The 13,053-nt window shown below is 41.0% G+C and overlaps 1 protein-coding gene across 2 annotated transcripts; it reads left to right on the top strand.

Moving 5' to 3' along the window:
• Window positions 1-135: 135 nt before the first annotated feature.
• On the top strand, window positions 136-8,585 carry DERL2 (derlin 2). 2 transcript variants are annotated; one of them, XM_024564876.3, is made up of 7 exons: window positions 136-285; window positions 916-981; window positions 2,995-3,068; window positions 4,197-4,290; window positions 5,288-5,483; window positions 5,748-5,838; window positions 8,080-8,585. In XM_024564876.3, exons 1-7 carry the CDS (start codon window positions 193-195, stop codon window positions 8,183-8,185), a joined length of 720 nt encoding a protein of 239 aa, XP_024420644.1. In that variant the 5' UTR covers window positions 136-192; the 3' UTR covers window positions 8,186-8,585. The 2 variants fall into 2 exon arrangements, with proteins under 2 accessions (XP_024420644.1, XP_024420645.1); XM_024564877.4 differs by having other exon boundaries at window positions 142-285; window positions 919-981.
• Window positions 8,586-13,053: the final 4,468 nt, after the last annotated feature.

Raw genomic sequence — 13,053 nt, 5'->3', positions numbered from 1 at the left:
GGAGACGCAACTCGTGATTGGTGAATGGTTTTTTCTTTAGGCCTCTTACGATTGGTGGCTGGCAGATGGCGCGGCGCCGATTGGACAACTGTGGGCAGGGCAACGGGAGTCCCGCCTCCTTGATTCCGCCCCGCCGCTTGCGCGACTGGCGGAAGGGGAAGTGGGGCGGAGGGGCAGGTGGCGGAGGGGAAGATGGCGTACCAGAGCCTCAGGCTGGAGTACCTGCAGATCCCACCGGTTAGCCGCGCCTATACCACCGCCTGCGTCCTCACCACCGCCGCAGTGGTGAGCAGCTGCAGCGCCAGCTTGTCATTATCCGGGCTGGATATGATCGGTTCTCAAGAAACTGGGGTTTGGGCCTCAGGGAACCCCAGATGGGCTGGTCTCAGGGGTGGGTGGAGGTGGACAAGGCTCACTTTGGGATTTGGAATTGCTTTGATAGTGCCTATCCAGTGACCTGATAAGGGGGTGCTACTGCAGGAGGGGTGGAGGATCAGGACTGCAGGTCAGTTTCGGAGAGATGAAGGCTAGACCTATAGCATGTCAGGGCAGCGGGAGCCGCACATCCAGAAAACGTGCCTAAGAACACTGGCGATGTGCATGTGGTATCTCGGTGACTAGTGGGGTGGGGTCGGGGGGAATTCCGCTTATGAAGAAACTTAGATATCGAGGACAGAAAGCTGGAAGTTGGTGAGAGGGAAGAGTCTTGAAATAGTGTGGAGATAGAGGTTGTCTGGAAGCACCCTTCCCTGACGGTGGCAGGGTCTTGAATCTCCGTTCTTTTGAGGGTGTTGTGTTGCTTCACCCGACTGTTCTAGGTGGTGCCCATGTGATGGGCAGATTCATAGCAGCTGCTCTTTACTTGCCCTATATCTTAAGAGTGATTTGCTTTAAGGAGCTCTTTTTCTATTTCAGCAGTTGGAATTGATTACACCTTTTCAGCTGTACTTCAATCCTGAATTAATCTTTAAACACTTCCAAGTAAGTGGTCCCTCACAACCATGATTGTTTCAGTTTTTAAACTTGTTTACCTTTTTAGTAGCAAATCTTGCATTCAGTGGGAATATTGGATTATAAGTCTTACAGTGAGAGGTAAAAAGCAGTGATTCTGCAGCCTAACTGGGCTTCAGAATCACCTAAGGAATGTTTAAGAGATACTCAAGTTCCTCATCATGTACCAAATCAGGATCACAAAGGGTAGGAAGAATCTGTATATATATATTTAAGTTCCCTGCATGGTTTTGATTTGATGTGTCCAGTTCCTATATTTAGGAATCACTAGTTTAAAGTTAATATTGTGTTTGACAGGAGACTGATCAGCCTTTAGAAATTTACAGAGGTAGTAGAACCAGCTGGGCTGCAGAGACTCAGGAAACAAGTTACAGAGGCAAAGGAAGAGCCCTTCAAGTTTAGGAGAAAGAAAGACGAAGGTGACTTGCCTGGGAGGAAGAAGTGGAGGAAGGGAAAGGCACAGGCCTGGTCCCAAGAGGGAGAGCACCTCAAGTCTATTACTGCTTTTAAATTGCTCCATCTTCCAGGGACGGGATCATACCAACAAAACTCCAGAAGACCGACATCTTAAACAACACGCCATTTTATTAGATTACAGTGGGAAATAGCCCTTTCCAGTAATGAGAATGCTAAAAGAGAGATGTATTTTTCTGCTACAGGATGTTTTTATAGGCTATAGTTGGAGAGAGAGAGACCCCAAAACTAGTAATTCTGCCTCTGCACATTCTATTCCCTGTTTCAAATGTGTTTCATTCACGTTATACGCATTGATCTCAGCTTGCCTATGGAGACACAGCTTTTGTGTGACCTCAGATTCATTCTCCTTTGTGTCCCTAGAGTATCTGTAAGTGCTTCTTTTAGAGCATCTCTCATCTCATGTTTGCACTTATTTTATGCTTGCCTCTTTACTAGGTTGAGGACTCTAAAATCCTTGATGCAGTTAGTATGTAGAACTGAATTATTTCAACTTTAATAAATACCAATTCTTAAGAATTTAATGATGTATACAGCAGTCTTGTGGACTCTTGTCACTGTCTTCTTCCTTTGATACTCACATGGCCTTTGCTGGGAGCTATACATTGCTTCCTAGTGAGTACTTGCTTGGCTTGGTTTTGCCTGGGGTTAAAACCCTTGATACTATGTATCTGCATTAGGAGTTAGGAGTTCTAGGTTTTGAGTTGAGTCTCCTTTACAATTTGTTTGTCCTTGGGCAAGTCATTTTGACAGTATTTAAGACTCTCAGTTTTCTTATTTGTGCGATGGGGATGGCAGTGACAGGATTAAGATCACATGAGATAATAGAATCTGTTAAAACACTTTAAAATGTAGATGCTCTACCATTGTGAGAAGTTTTATCGTGTATCTTTGGGTTGGGTAGGGAAGATATATCAGGGTACCCAACAAGAAAAATGAGTGTCCTTATATCTATCAATTTTGGAATTTAATTATTAGAGTATTAGGTCTTTACTTGTAGGCATTTGGCTATTTGTTCAGACTGGAACTTGAGTATTTGCTTTATAATTACTCTTCACTCTGGATGTTTTGGACTGCCTAATATAGAGACTTTTTTAAAGCAATTTATATACATCCCTGGAGTTTTTTCTGATATCTCAAGACTGGTCATTAGATTGTGATACTACAAAATGAAAGCACTGTTTTTTATTATGCAAATTAACCTTGTCTTTCCGTGAGACTTTTTCCATGATTTGTCTGACCATGTTAAAGACAATCACAATTTTAAGTTTTCTGTCCTATTGTCCTTACAAATTTCAGGGGCTGAGTGTCATCATTCAGATTTTCAACAAGAAGCAGCACAAAAATCCAGCGTCAAATCTGTGTCCCACTTTTTGGGTCAGAACATCATGTCACCTATCCGTGGACTCTGCCATTGCAGTCAGAGGAGCTCTCTTTCGTCTTAATATGGAAATGTTTCCTAGTATATTTTACTCAATCTATCTCTTGATTTTTTTTTTCTTTTAACAGATATGGAGGCTAATCACCAATTTCTTATTTTTTGGGCCAGTTGGATTCAATTTTTTATTTAACATGATTTTTCTGTATCCTTTACTAAGTGGGGTTAGCATAAAAACTTTAGGTTTACGTAGGAAATACAATATTAAGTTGAAACTATTAATCCTGTTATCTTTGTTACCGTCTTAGCTGTGACTTCTAGATACTGGCTCAGTGGTACACAGAGCAGGTGGTCAGATAGTGTTGTTTTGATGGTGTCTGTAAGTCACTGTTGGTTCAAAGGGCAGGTACTTAGCCATAAAATTATTATATTTCACCCCGTAAGTCACTTGCAAACCTGATCAAGTGAGATGAGTGATTACATTCATTCATAGTTATAACATCAGCAGATACCGTGGTAATTAACAGAGTTTTTTGGTTTTTCTGTTTGTTTTAATAATTAACAGTTTTCATAGAGGTTTGGGAGTGGGTTCATAAGGAATGGAAACTTGAGATCCTGTGTCCTAGTTACTTGTTCTGCCGGCTGCAAAGACAGTGCCATAATGTCTGCCGGGCTTGGCACGTTCCAGTTTACTGGAAGACGGGAAGAGTCATGCTCTGGTCATGTGGTAGTTGGGGCTACTGAGCAAAGAGCTTTCTCCTCTGACCCTCTGGAAAGGGCAGTTACAACTCACCTCATCTGCAGTAGACAGAGAGCCATGTAGGGGTGACAGGGTTCCTGCCCTAAGATGGATTCCTGGGTCTTCTAAATACTGTATTATTCTGGTAACTTTCTGATAATTAGATTTTTTTTATCGTAATGCAGCTTCATTGACTGAGGTATAGAAATGCCTAATCAACCTGCCTGAAGAAGTAGATTGTCACACAAGGCTTCTTGATGGGGATTTCTTCTAAGTTAGGTTGTGAAAAAGAGTGATGCAGATTGTGGGCTGAACATGGAAAAGATGATACAAATTTTAAAAGGTTTAATAGGTGACTGGAAGCATGCGTATCCAACATCTGGCTTATTTCCCCAATTGGGAACAGTTTTTGTAAACTGTGGAGTTGCCTAAAATGGAAAAGAGAAGTTACAATATGGCCACTCATAAACATTCTTATAGAAAAAAAGGCTTGACTTACAAATAACATGGAGTCCAAGTGTACCTACGTGATAATGTTAAATTCTACTTTCTTCGTATTTGTGTGCTTAACATTTTCTTAACTTGGAACCTAAGATATCGTTACTGTCGAATGTTAGAAGAAGGCTCTTTCCGAGGTCGGACAGCAGACTTTGTATTTATGTTTCTTTTTGGTGGATTCTTAATGACTGTATCCTTCAACAAATGGAACAAACACAGGAAAATGCTAACACCCTCTCTCTTCCTAAAGTTTTTCATCTATCTCCCACAATTCACTGGGTACCCTGAACAAACAGACCTCCAGATTTAAGCCTCAGTGTACTACTGTTTATTTCATAGCGCACTATGGGCAGCTTTCCAAGCCTAGAGGTTAGACAAGAAGCTTTTCTTTTTCTTTCTTTTTTTTGGACAAGATGCTTCTCTACTGTGAGCAAGTCAGAGGAACTTGTAACCCAGGTGGGTTACTGTTATGTATCTGAGATACATTATTGTTCATGGGTGCACTTCACTTTTAAAAGATTAAGTTGGTAAGATGATTATTTGGTTACTACCAGAACTGATACATTATTTTTAAAAAAAGGAATTGTCAACCATTGAAAAAACTTGAATGTAGTCCTGTCTGACAAGATGGTTTTGCTCCAGCTGGTTTTATTCACCTCTATAAAGGTGCTAATAGCGAGTGAACTTTAATGCAATTATTGACCAAATAATTAACACATTTTCCAAAAAGGCAAGAACTTCATGAATGGAGAATAACAGATTGAAGTCCAGATGAGTTGGCCTAAGCAGGTTTTTGCCTGATTGCTCTGGGAAATTATTTTCAGGATTTTTTCTTCTAAAGATGTAAGTAACTGCTCTGACCAGTGTGGCTCGGTTGGTTGGGCATTTGTTCCCCAAAGCTAAGGTCGCCGATTTGATTCCCAGTGAGGGCACATGCCTGGGTTGTGGGTTTGGTCTCCAGTGGGGTCGTGTGCAAGAAGCAGCTGATCAGTGTTTCTTAAATCTGTGTCTTCCTGTCCTCCTTTCTCCTCTCTCTAAAAATAAGTAAATAAAATCTTTTTTAAAAAAGATACAACTAATGCTGTTTTCCTAATTTGAACCTTTCTTAGAGCACAATTCCTAGTTCTCTTACCCAGTCTCCCCATTACACTTTTAATGTTGATATTTTCCTTAATGCCATCTGTTAGATTTTTGGTTTGTTTGTGAGCTTAGTCTTCTTGGGCCAGGCCTTTACAATAATGCTTGTCTACGTGTGGAGCCGAAGGAACCCATATGTCCGCATGAACTTCTTCGGCCTTCTCAATTTCCAGGCCCCCTTTCTACCCTGGGTGCTCATGGGCTTTTCCTTGTTACTGGGGAACTCAATCATTGTGGACCTCTTGGGTAAGAGTCTTATCGCTACTTTTTCTATTATTATACTTATAAACTTTCTTTGTCACTCTTTTTCGTGTGTATTCTGTTTGGCCTTCACATAATCGTTACTGTGGAATTATTTCATAGTTGTATGCTCAAAGTCTACAAAATTAGGTTTTTAATTCTTACTAATTATATTGATATTTCTTCTTAAATATAAGGAATTTATGTTGGTATATTCACCTGCAATCAAAATTTTAATCCTCCCTCTTCTTTATTTCTGGTTGACTTTAGGTATTGCAGTTGGACACATATATTTTTTCTTGGAAGATGTATTTCCCAATCAGCCTGGTGGAATAAGAATTCTGAAAACACCATCTATTTTGTGAGTATTTAAACCAGGTTGCGTGTTTTTTGCAGGTAAACTGGGACGGGGTCCATGATCATCGGTCAGGTCAGTAAATATTTGCGGATTGAGCAGCCTGCCTGCCTGCCTGCCGTGGGGGAGCACTGGTATTGGCAGGGACAGACAGTGCCGGGGTTGTGGCGGGAGCGAGGTTCACAGGCTCAGGATGTGCTGAGGCTGATTGGTTCATCGTTCTCCAGGATGACCTCTAGCACCTCCTGCTGCAGGGAGGAGTCCGCCGGTTTTAAGAAAGCTGCAGAGTTTTTGAGAATACGAAAAGAAGAAAGAAAGAAAGCTGCTGAGTTTAGAGGGGTGAGGTAGCAAAATGGGCAAAACTGACCAGAGGAAAGTTTTTAATGGTGGAATTAAACGGGTGGTACAGGTAAGCAGTAGAAGGGAAATAGCTTTGGGCTAGAAAACAGGTGTAGGCTGTTCACCAACCAGCCAAGTCCCTTTTAGCACATCATTTTTCCTGGGAATGGAGCTTTCATAGGACCTCTCTCTACTCTGATATTTTGTGTCCTTGGGATATACTGCATTAAAAAGGGCTCACTTGAGGAATAAAATGTGAGTTTCCATTATAAAATGTGTGTTGTAGAATAGTTAAGCAAAACAAAGAAAGTCAAATCTTCCTTAATCCCACCACTTACTGACTTCTTGTTATGTGTTTTTCAGTTTTTTAGTGTCTGTGTACTTTTTAAAAATGCTTTTTCATGACCTTCTTTTTAAGTAATATGTGTCATAATCGTTTTTTCATCATATACATCCTACAAAATTGTGACAGCCGCATGATACCACGTGGTATGAATATAGCATAAGTTTATGAAGACTTTTTTAATTTATTGATTTCAGAGAAGGAAAGCGGGGGTGGGGAGAGAGAGAGAGAGAGAAACATGATTTGTTTTTCCACTTATGTTTGCATTCATTGGTTGATTCATGTATGTGCCCTGACCGGAGATCGAATCTGCCGCCTTGGCACATTGGGACAATGCTCTAACCCACTGAGCTCCCCAGCCAGGGCCTCATCCCTTATTGATGGACACTGGCTTAGTTCTTGCTTTCCCTTCTATAATTGGAGTGGTGGGCATCCCTGTAGCTAAATCTTGGCACACGTCTATGATTATTTTCAAAAGTTCAATTCCTAGAAGTGAAATTTCTATTTTGTTTATTGCTAAATCGCTGTCCAGAATGGGTGTTCAGGTCTACACTTTTACCAATAATGTGAAAGTGTCCGTTTCCCCACATCCTCCACAAACATGGAGGCACTGCATTTATTCTTCCCTAGTTTGATAGCCATACGGTGGTGAACAAAGGACTTTTTTCCCCTTAGGTATTTGAAAGTAAATTGTCAGTCTCACGCGCCATGACCCCCTTTAATGTGTATTTTCTATAAACAAGGACATTCTTCTGCAGTCAGAATCAGGAAGTGAACGTTAATCCACAAACAATTCCACACTTGGGAATTGTCCTCATAATATTCTTTATAGCAGAAGAATGCAGGCCAGCTTCAGGGGTTGCATTTACTTAGGTCTCCTTGAGTTCAGGACAGCCCCCCAGTCTTTCCTTGGCTTTCACGACATTGACATTTGTGAAGATTACAGGCCCGTTTTGTGGGGTGTCTCTCATTCTGGGTTCGCCTAATGTTCTCTCACATTCAGGTTCAGGTTTTGCATCCTTGGCAGGAATATTAGAAGTGACACTGAATTTTTCTAATTGCAGCCTATTAGGACAGGATTTCAGTTTTCAGTTTGTCAAAATGGTAGTTATCACTTTGATTACTTCATTAAAGGTATCTGAGGCTTCTCCACTGTTTTCTCTATAATTAGCATGTATTGCTTTTTGTATTAAAAACTAATAAATGAGGTAAAAGCTAATGTAAATATGAAATAATTACGAATACCTTCAAAATAAGGTAACTTACAGGGGGTGGGGGTTGGTAGAAGAGGGAATAGGGTATAAATGTTGACAGGTGACTTGACTTGGGGTGGTGAACACACAATATACAGATGATGTGTTATAGAATTATATACCTGAAATTATGTAATTTTATTAACCAATGTCACCCCAATAAATTCAACAAAAAATATATATAACTTTTTCATTGGTAGGCAGATGTAATGCTTGCCCATTGGTGGAAACCCCAGAGATCTTTTTGACCTTGCAGTATTTATGACCTAAGTTGACTGTGGACCTAAGTTATATCTGTTTCCTGTCTTTTAGGAAGGCTATTTTTGATACACCAGATGAGGATCCAAATTATAATCCACTACCTGAAGAGCGGCCAGGAGGCTTCGCCTGGGGTGAGGGCCAGCGCCTCGGCGGGTAAAGCGGCAGTGCCAATAACGGACCCAGCCGGGAAGGACTCAGTGACACACCCATTGGGATTCTTCTATCCTTTGTGTTGCAAAAGTGTGGACACTTTTGACAGCTTGACAGATTTTAACTCCAGAAGCACTTTATGAAATGGTACACTAATCCAGAAGAAATTTCAAGCAGTGTGCCAGTGGTTCCTCACTGCACTGGTACTGAAAGTGTAATCTCTTGGAGCCAAAAAAACGGGAGAAACAAACACCCCGCCACCTCTAGTGAGCAAGTACGCGAGTACTTGAGTTCTGTGGTATAAGGCAGCGCTTTTTCCTCCTCTTCTGTGATAGACGAGGCCATGGTGTAAATGGAAGTTTCAGGGAGGACAAAATAAAACTGAATTCCATCTCTCTGTCACTGAATTAGAGCTTTTGTGTGTGATCTTTTAAATTATGATACTGTATGCCAGCTCTCCTGCATAGGTGTGAACTCGGAGCAGCTTCCATGCTCACGCCTCCTGTATCTCCACAGCTTTCAACTGGATTTCATTTCAAGATTGGAATTACGTGGCTGTATATACATCTTACTAATTCAGAATGCCAGCTCCAGTAGGAAGATTTGTTTCTGTTCTCATTGGTGTATTACAAAAGTTCAAGTTGTCAGACGACGTGGAAACAAGGGGTTGGGGGGTAGGGGGGCTCTTACGCAGCAGGAATTCAGCTACAGGCAGAAAGTTCATGTGGCATCTGATTTACTCCACCTGCATTTCTCCATTAAGAACTCCAGAGAAAGGTAATGGCCACCTTCTTGTAAAGCACAGAAAGATCTTTAGACCTGGAAACCAAGTTAGAATGTTGACTTCGGAGGCAGGTGGACAGGTACAAGTTAGGCGGGGATATGTTTTTCCTGGGCCTTTGGCTGATTAACATTTGCCATTTGCTTCATGAAAAACCAAGAAGCTTTTCAGAGCCAAGTACCTGGTTTACCTTTCCAATCAGGTAGAAATTAGACAGGTTCCACAGAAAGGAACTTAATGCCCGTGGTTCAATAAATGCTTATCCAAAACAGTAACTTCCCTGGGTCTCCGCATGTTTGCATTCATGCTGCCTAAGAAATTCAGGGAACCCAGAGGACTAAAAGGGACACCCCCAGAACAGAGATTGTTTCAAATAGTTTTGATAAACAGCATGTAGACATAGGACTATTTCCTAAGTAGTTCCAGACTCTGTAAGTGGTAGCTTTCTAGAGTATGAGATTTTCCTCTGAAATGAAGGTTTAAACTAAACATCCTAAATGGGAGTTTTCATAGTGTTTGTGAAGTGAATAGTATTTTAACATCTTATAGTGGAATCTGCATAAGGAATGGAATTGAAATATTTTACATGCTGCTGGTTGGTAATTTTGAAAATGATCATTGCAGTTTTATAGAATATGGGTTAATGGGACTGCTGTTTTTCCTGAGTGGTTTAAAAACTTTTAAATGCCAATCTCGGAATGCATAATCCTTATGGGATTCTTAAATTGTCGTGTCTTTGTTCAAGAAAGCTTGAATTTAATTAGAAGGGGTTTTTTATATTGTTCATTTTGGGACTAGAAGTGGGTTTCTCTAGTTTTATTTGTTCTCCCTCAGTTACCTCAGTTGTCCCATTCATGGAATTTTTGTGGTAAAATTTTAATCCTAAAATCTATTCCCTGACTGTTCATTTAAGTAAGGAATGTGTGTACATATTGATGGCTGGGTAAAGGAAGAAGCCAGTTTTGAATTGATGGCCTAAACACAGTTGGTTATGGGACTTGGCTTTCTCTGATGGGATGAGAATTCCTAGTGGCAGGATGCCACACTGTGCCATTTCCCTCTGCCCTGGGCAGTGATCATTTCAATCGCTGACCTCTTATCAGATTGGCCTTCCCGCTACCACCATCCCTAGCCCTGTGTTGCTTAACAGGTTACCTAGGCTCACCTGAACATAAAGAAAAGTTCATCGCCTCCAATTTACCTCTCAGTCTCAATTCTTCCAGTACACCCTTTTACATAGTGCAAGTCAACTAAAAAATGAGATTTAGTGTATGGAATTTTGTGACCAATTTACCTGACATAATTTAAGGGATTCCTGGATTCTACCAGTAATACTGAAAAGCACACCTAACCAAGGCATAGTTTTGTTGTTATTGTAGAAATACAGTATACGTTCATTTTTTTAAATGGACATGTAAATTGCATCTCCCTCGGAGATAACATTTTATATACATTTTCTTGTGTTTTTTCACTATGGATTTCTATTTGTTTCTCTCTTCCTATTGTTCTTTTCCTGTGTCCCTCTCCTGTGTCCTAATATCTTTCATGCCTCCTGTGTAGTATTTCTAAGCAGAGAGCGCCCAAGTGTTAGATTTTGGTAATGAAACCCTCGCTCTGTCTCTAGGGTCTATTGAAATTAGGAAATATTGGAGCTATTGGCATGTTGCATAAGAGGCTTCCTAGAATTGTCGTCTGTCTTTGATAGCCTGTATTTTGTGTTGCAGCTGTGTTTTCCCTTGATAGGTGAGTGCCATCTGTGTTGTAGTCACAATATGCCATTGTTTGTAGTGTTGTGTAGGATGTCCCCTAAGCTATTTGCATATTATATGAATTTGCATTAAAGTTGTTGAACTTTTTATGATCAAGTCACTTCTCTGCTCAGAAATCCACAGTGACTTCTTAGCCCCCATATCAAATGCATACTTTTTGTCTTCCTCTGCACCCTACTCCCACTTGTACCTAGCAGGGACCTCAGTTTAAGTGTCTTCAGTCCTTCAAGGCCTGACCCCTTTCCTGGTTCCTTCAGAAATCTTGACTCTAAGGCCCATTTCATTGTCTTTCTGCTTTGAACTCCTGTAAAGCTTCAAGTCTGTACGACGTACTCTTACACCAAATTATATGTTGTCTTGTACTGTTACTAGCTGGTACATGTATATTAGTTTTGTCTCCCTCATGAGAATGTAAGCTCCTTAAGGGCAGGGACCATGTCTTAAACTTTTGTATCCACCACAGTGCCTAGCACAGTGCTTGGCACATATGTGCTGAATAAATACTTTGTTAATTGATCAGCAAACTATTATCTGGTATTTTTAACTAAAGAGGGGTTAATGTATGTGCATGCAAACTTCTACCTAGTTGCTGAGGTTTATGATCTTGAAGCAGGGGAGAACAAAACCGAACATGGTCACGGGCAGTGGTTTGGTGGTCAGATAGGCCAAGGAACAGCAGTGACCACCACCAGCTGGTATGATCATAGTGAGAATAGACAGTTAAGTCCACAGACCATCGCAGAGCACGTAAGAATGAAATGTGTTTAAGAATTCACCTTTTGAGGGGTTGGATGGGGCAAGGGAGAGCAAGAGGGAGTGGGGATGGGGACGAGTAACAGAATAACAATTAAAAAAAAATTCACCTTTTGGAAGAGCCCAAATATTTGAGTAGTTGTTAGCTTGTGACCATCTGCATATGAAAAGTCATTTAACCACAGGAGACGTATTTTGGAGGGAGGCAGATTTCAAACTGCCAATGTTGTGGGGGTGGGAGGGGTAGAGGAGGAAATGTGTGTAACACCGCTGGATGCCAATATAAGATTTTATTTTTCAATTCTTTCAGGCTGCAGAACAGCTGGGTTATTAGGCCAGAGGTTATGGATGAGTTGCCTACATAGTGGTTTATTTTTGTCTGCACCATTAAAAAAATTTTGACCCTGGTTGGTATGGCTCAGTGTATTGTGTGCTGCCTGTGAACTGAAAGGTCACTGGTTCGATTCCCAGTCAGGGCACATGCCTGGGTTATGGGCCAGGTGTCCAGTAGGGGGCACATGAGAGGCATCCACACATTGATGTTTCCCTGTCTTCCTCCTTTCCCCTCTCTCTAAAATAAAATCTTTAAAAAATTTTTTTTGAGCCAACATTTAGAATGAACAGATTTCACATGAAAACCTTCAGTGTTTTACTTTTCTTGAAAAAAAATGGAAAGATCTGGCAATACCCAGCCTGCATGGCAGCCAGAGAGACAGGGAATGTTGTCAAGAGATCCTTTCACTCATATTATCTACCTCCACTCATTTGGAGCATGTGTCTCCATTAGCTTACTCTGGAAAGCATGCTGGGAAAAAGGACTGAAGTCTGTCTTTTACATACTCAAGGCCTATAATTTGAGAGTTAACATTTAGTTACTGTTTTGGTCTGAATATTTGTCCCCCACCCCCAAATTCATGTTGAAATCCTAATGCCCAGAGTGGTAGTATTAGGAAGTGGGGACCTTTGGGAAGTGCTTAAGTCATGAGGTAGAACCCTCATTTATGGGATTAATGCCTTATAAAAAGGCTCCAGAGAGATCCCAACCCCATTCCTTCACGGGAGGACACAGCAAGAAAGCAGTAGCTCTTGCCCAAAGGCCTTGATCTTGGGCTGGGATCCAGAACTGTGAACAATAATTTTCTGTTGTTTATAAGTCACCTAGTCTCATATCAGCTGAACAGACCAAGACAGATTTTCCTTTTTAGTTTTGGATTGCCTTTCTAAATATGTAAGGGTAAGAAGTGAAATTTTGTCAATTTATTCTTAAACATATCTGCTATTAGATCAACATGTACATTTTCAGTAACTCCCTATCACACTATACTGTCAGCAACTAGAGGAAAATTGTGTCAGACCAGGAAGAGGAAGGAGGATTTTTAACAGGTTCACAAATATGAGTTGCCAGGGTTGCCCAGAGATGAACTTCACAGGGTGCCCAAAGTCCTCCACGTGCGTTGAAGCTTACCATGAATTCTTTGGAAATAATTTCTTGTATGCAGGACAGAGGAGCTGCTTGCCACTCTTTCTGTGCTGAATCAAAAAATCATCTAAGAGCTTTGAATTTAGGAGGGG

Source organism: Desmodus rotundus, chromosome 9 (genome assembly GCF_022682495.2).
Source record: "Desmodus rotundus isolate HL8 chromosome 9, HLdesRot8A.1, whole genome shotgun sequence".
Classification (NCBI taxonomy): domain Eukaryota; kingdom Metazoa; phylum Chordata; class Mammalia; order Chiroptera; family Phyllostomidae; genus Desmodus; species Desmodus rotundus.
This window is presented reverse-complemented; position numbering and strand designations above follow the sequence as displayed.

Coding starts and splice junctions, on each gene's coding strand:
- DERL2 (XM_024564876.3), top strand. CDS start 193: ATGGCGTACCAGAGCCTCAGGCTGGAGTACCTGCAGATCCCACCGGTT. Junction 4,291..5,287: donor TTGGTGGATTCTTAATGACT/GTATCCTTCAAC, acceptor GCCATCTGTTAG/ATTTTTGGTTTGTTTGTGAG. Junction 5,839..8,079: donor CTGAAAACACCATCTATTTT/GTGAGTATTTAA, acceptor CCTGTCTTTTAG/GAAGGCTATTTTTGATACAC.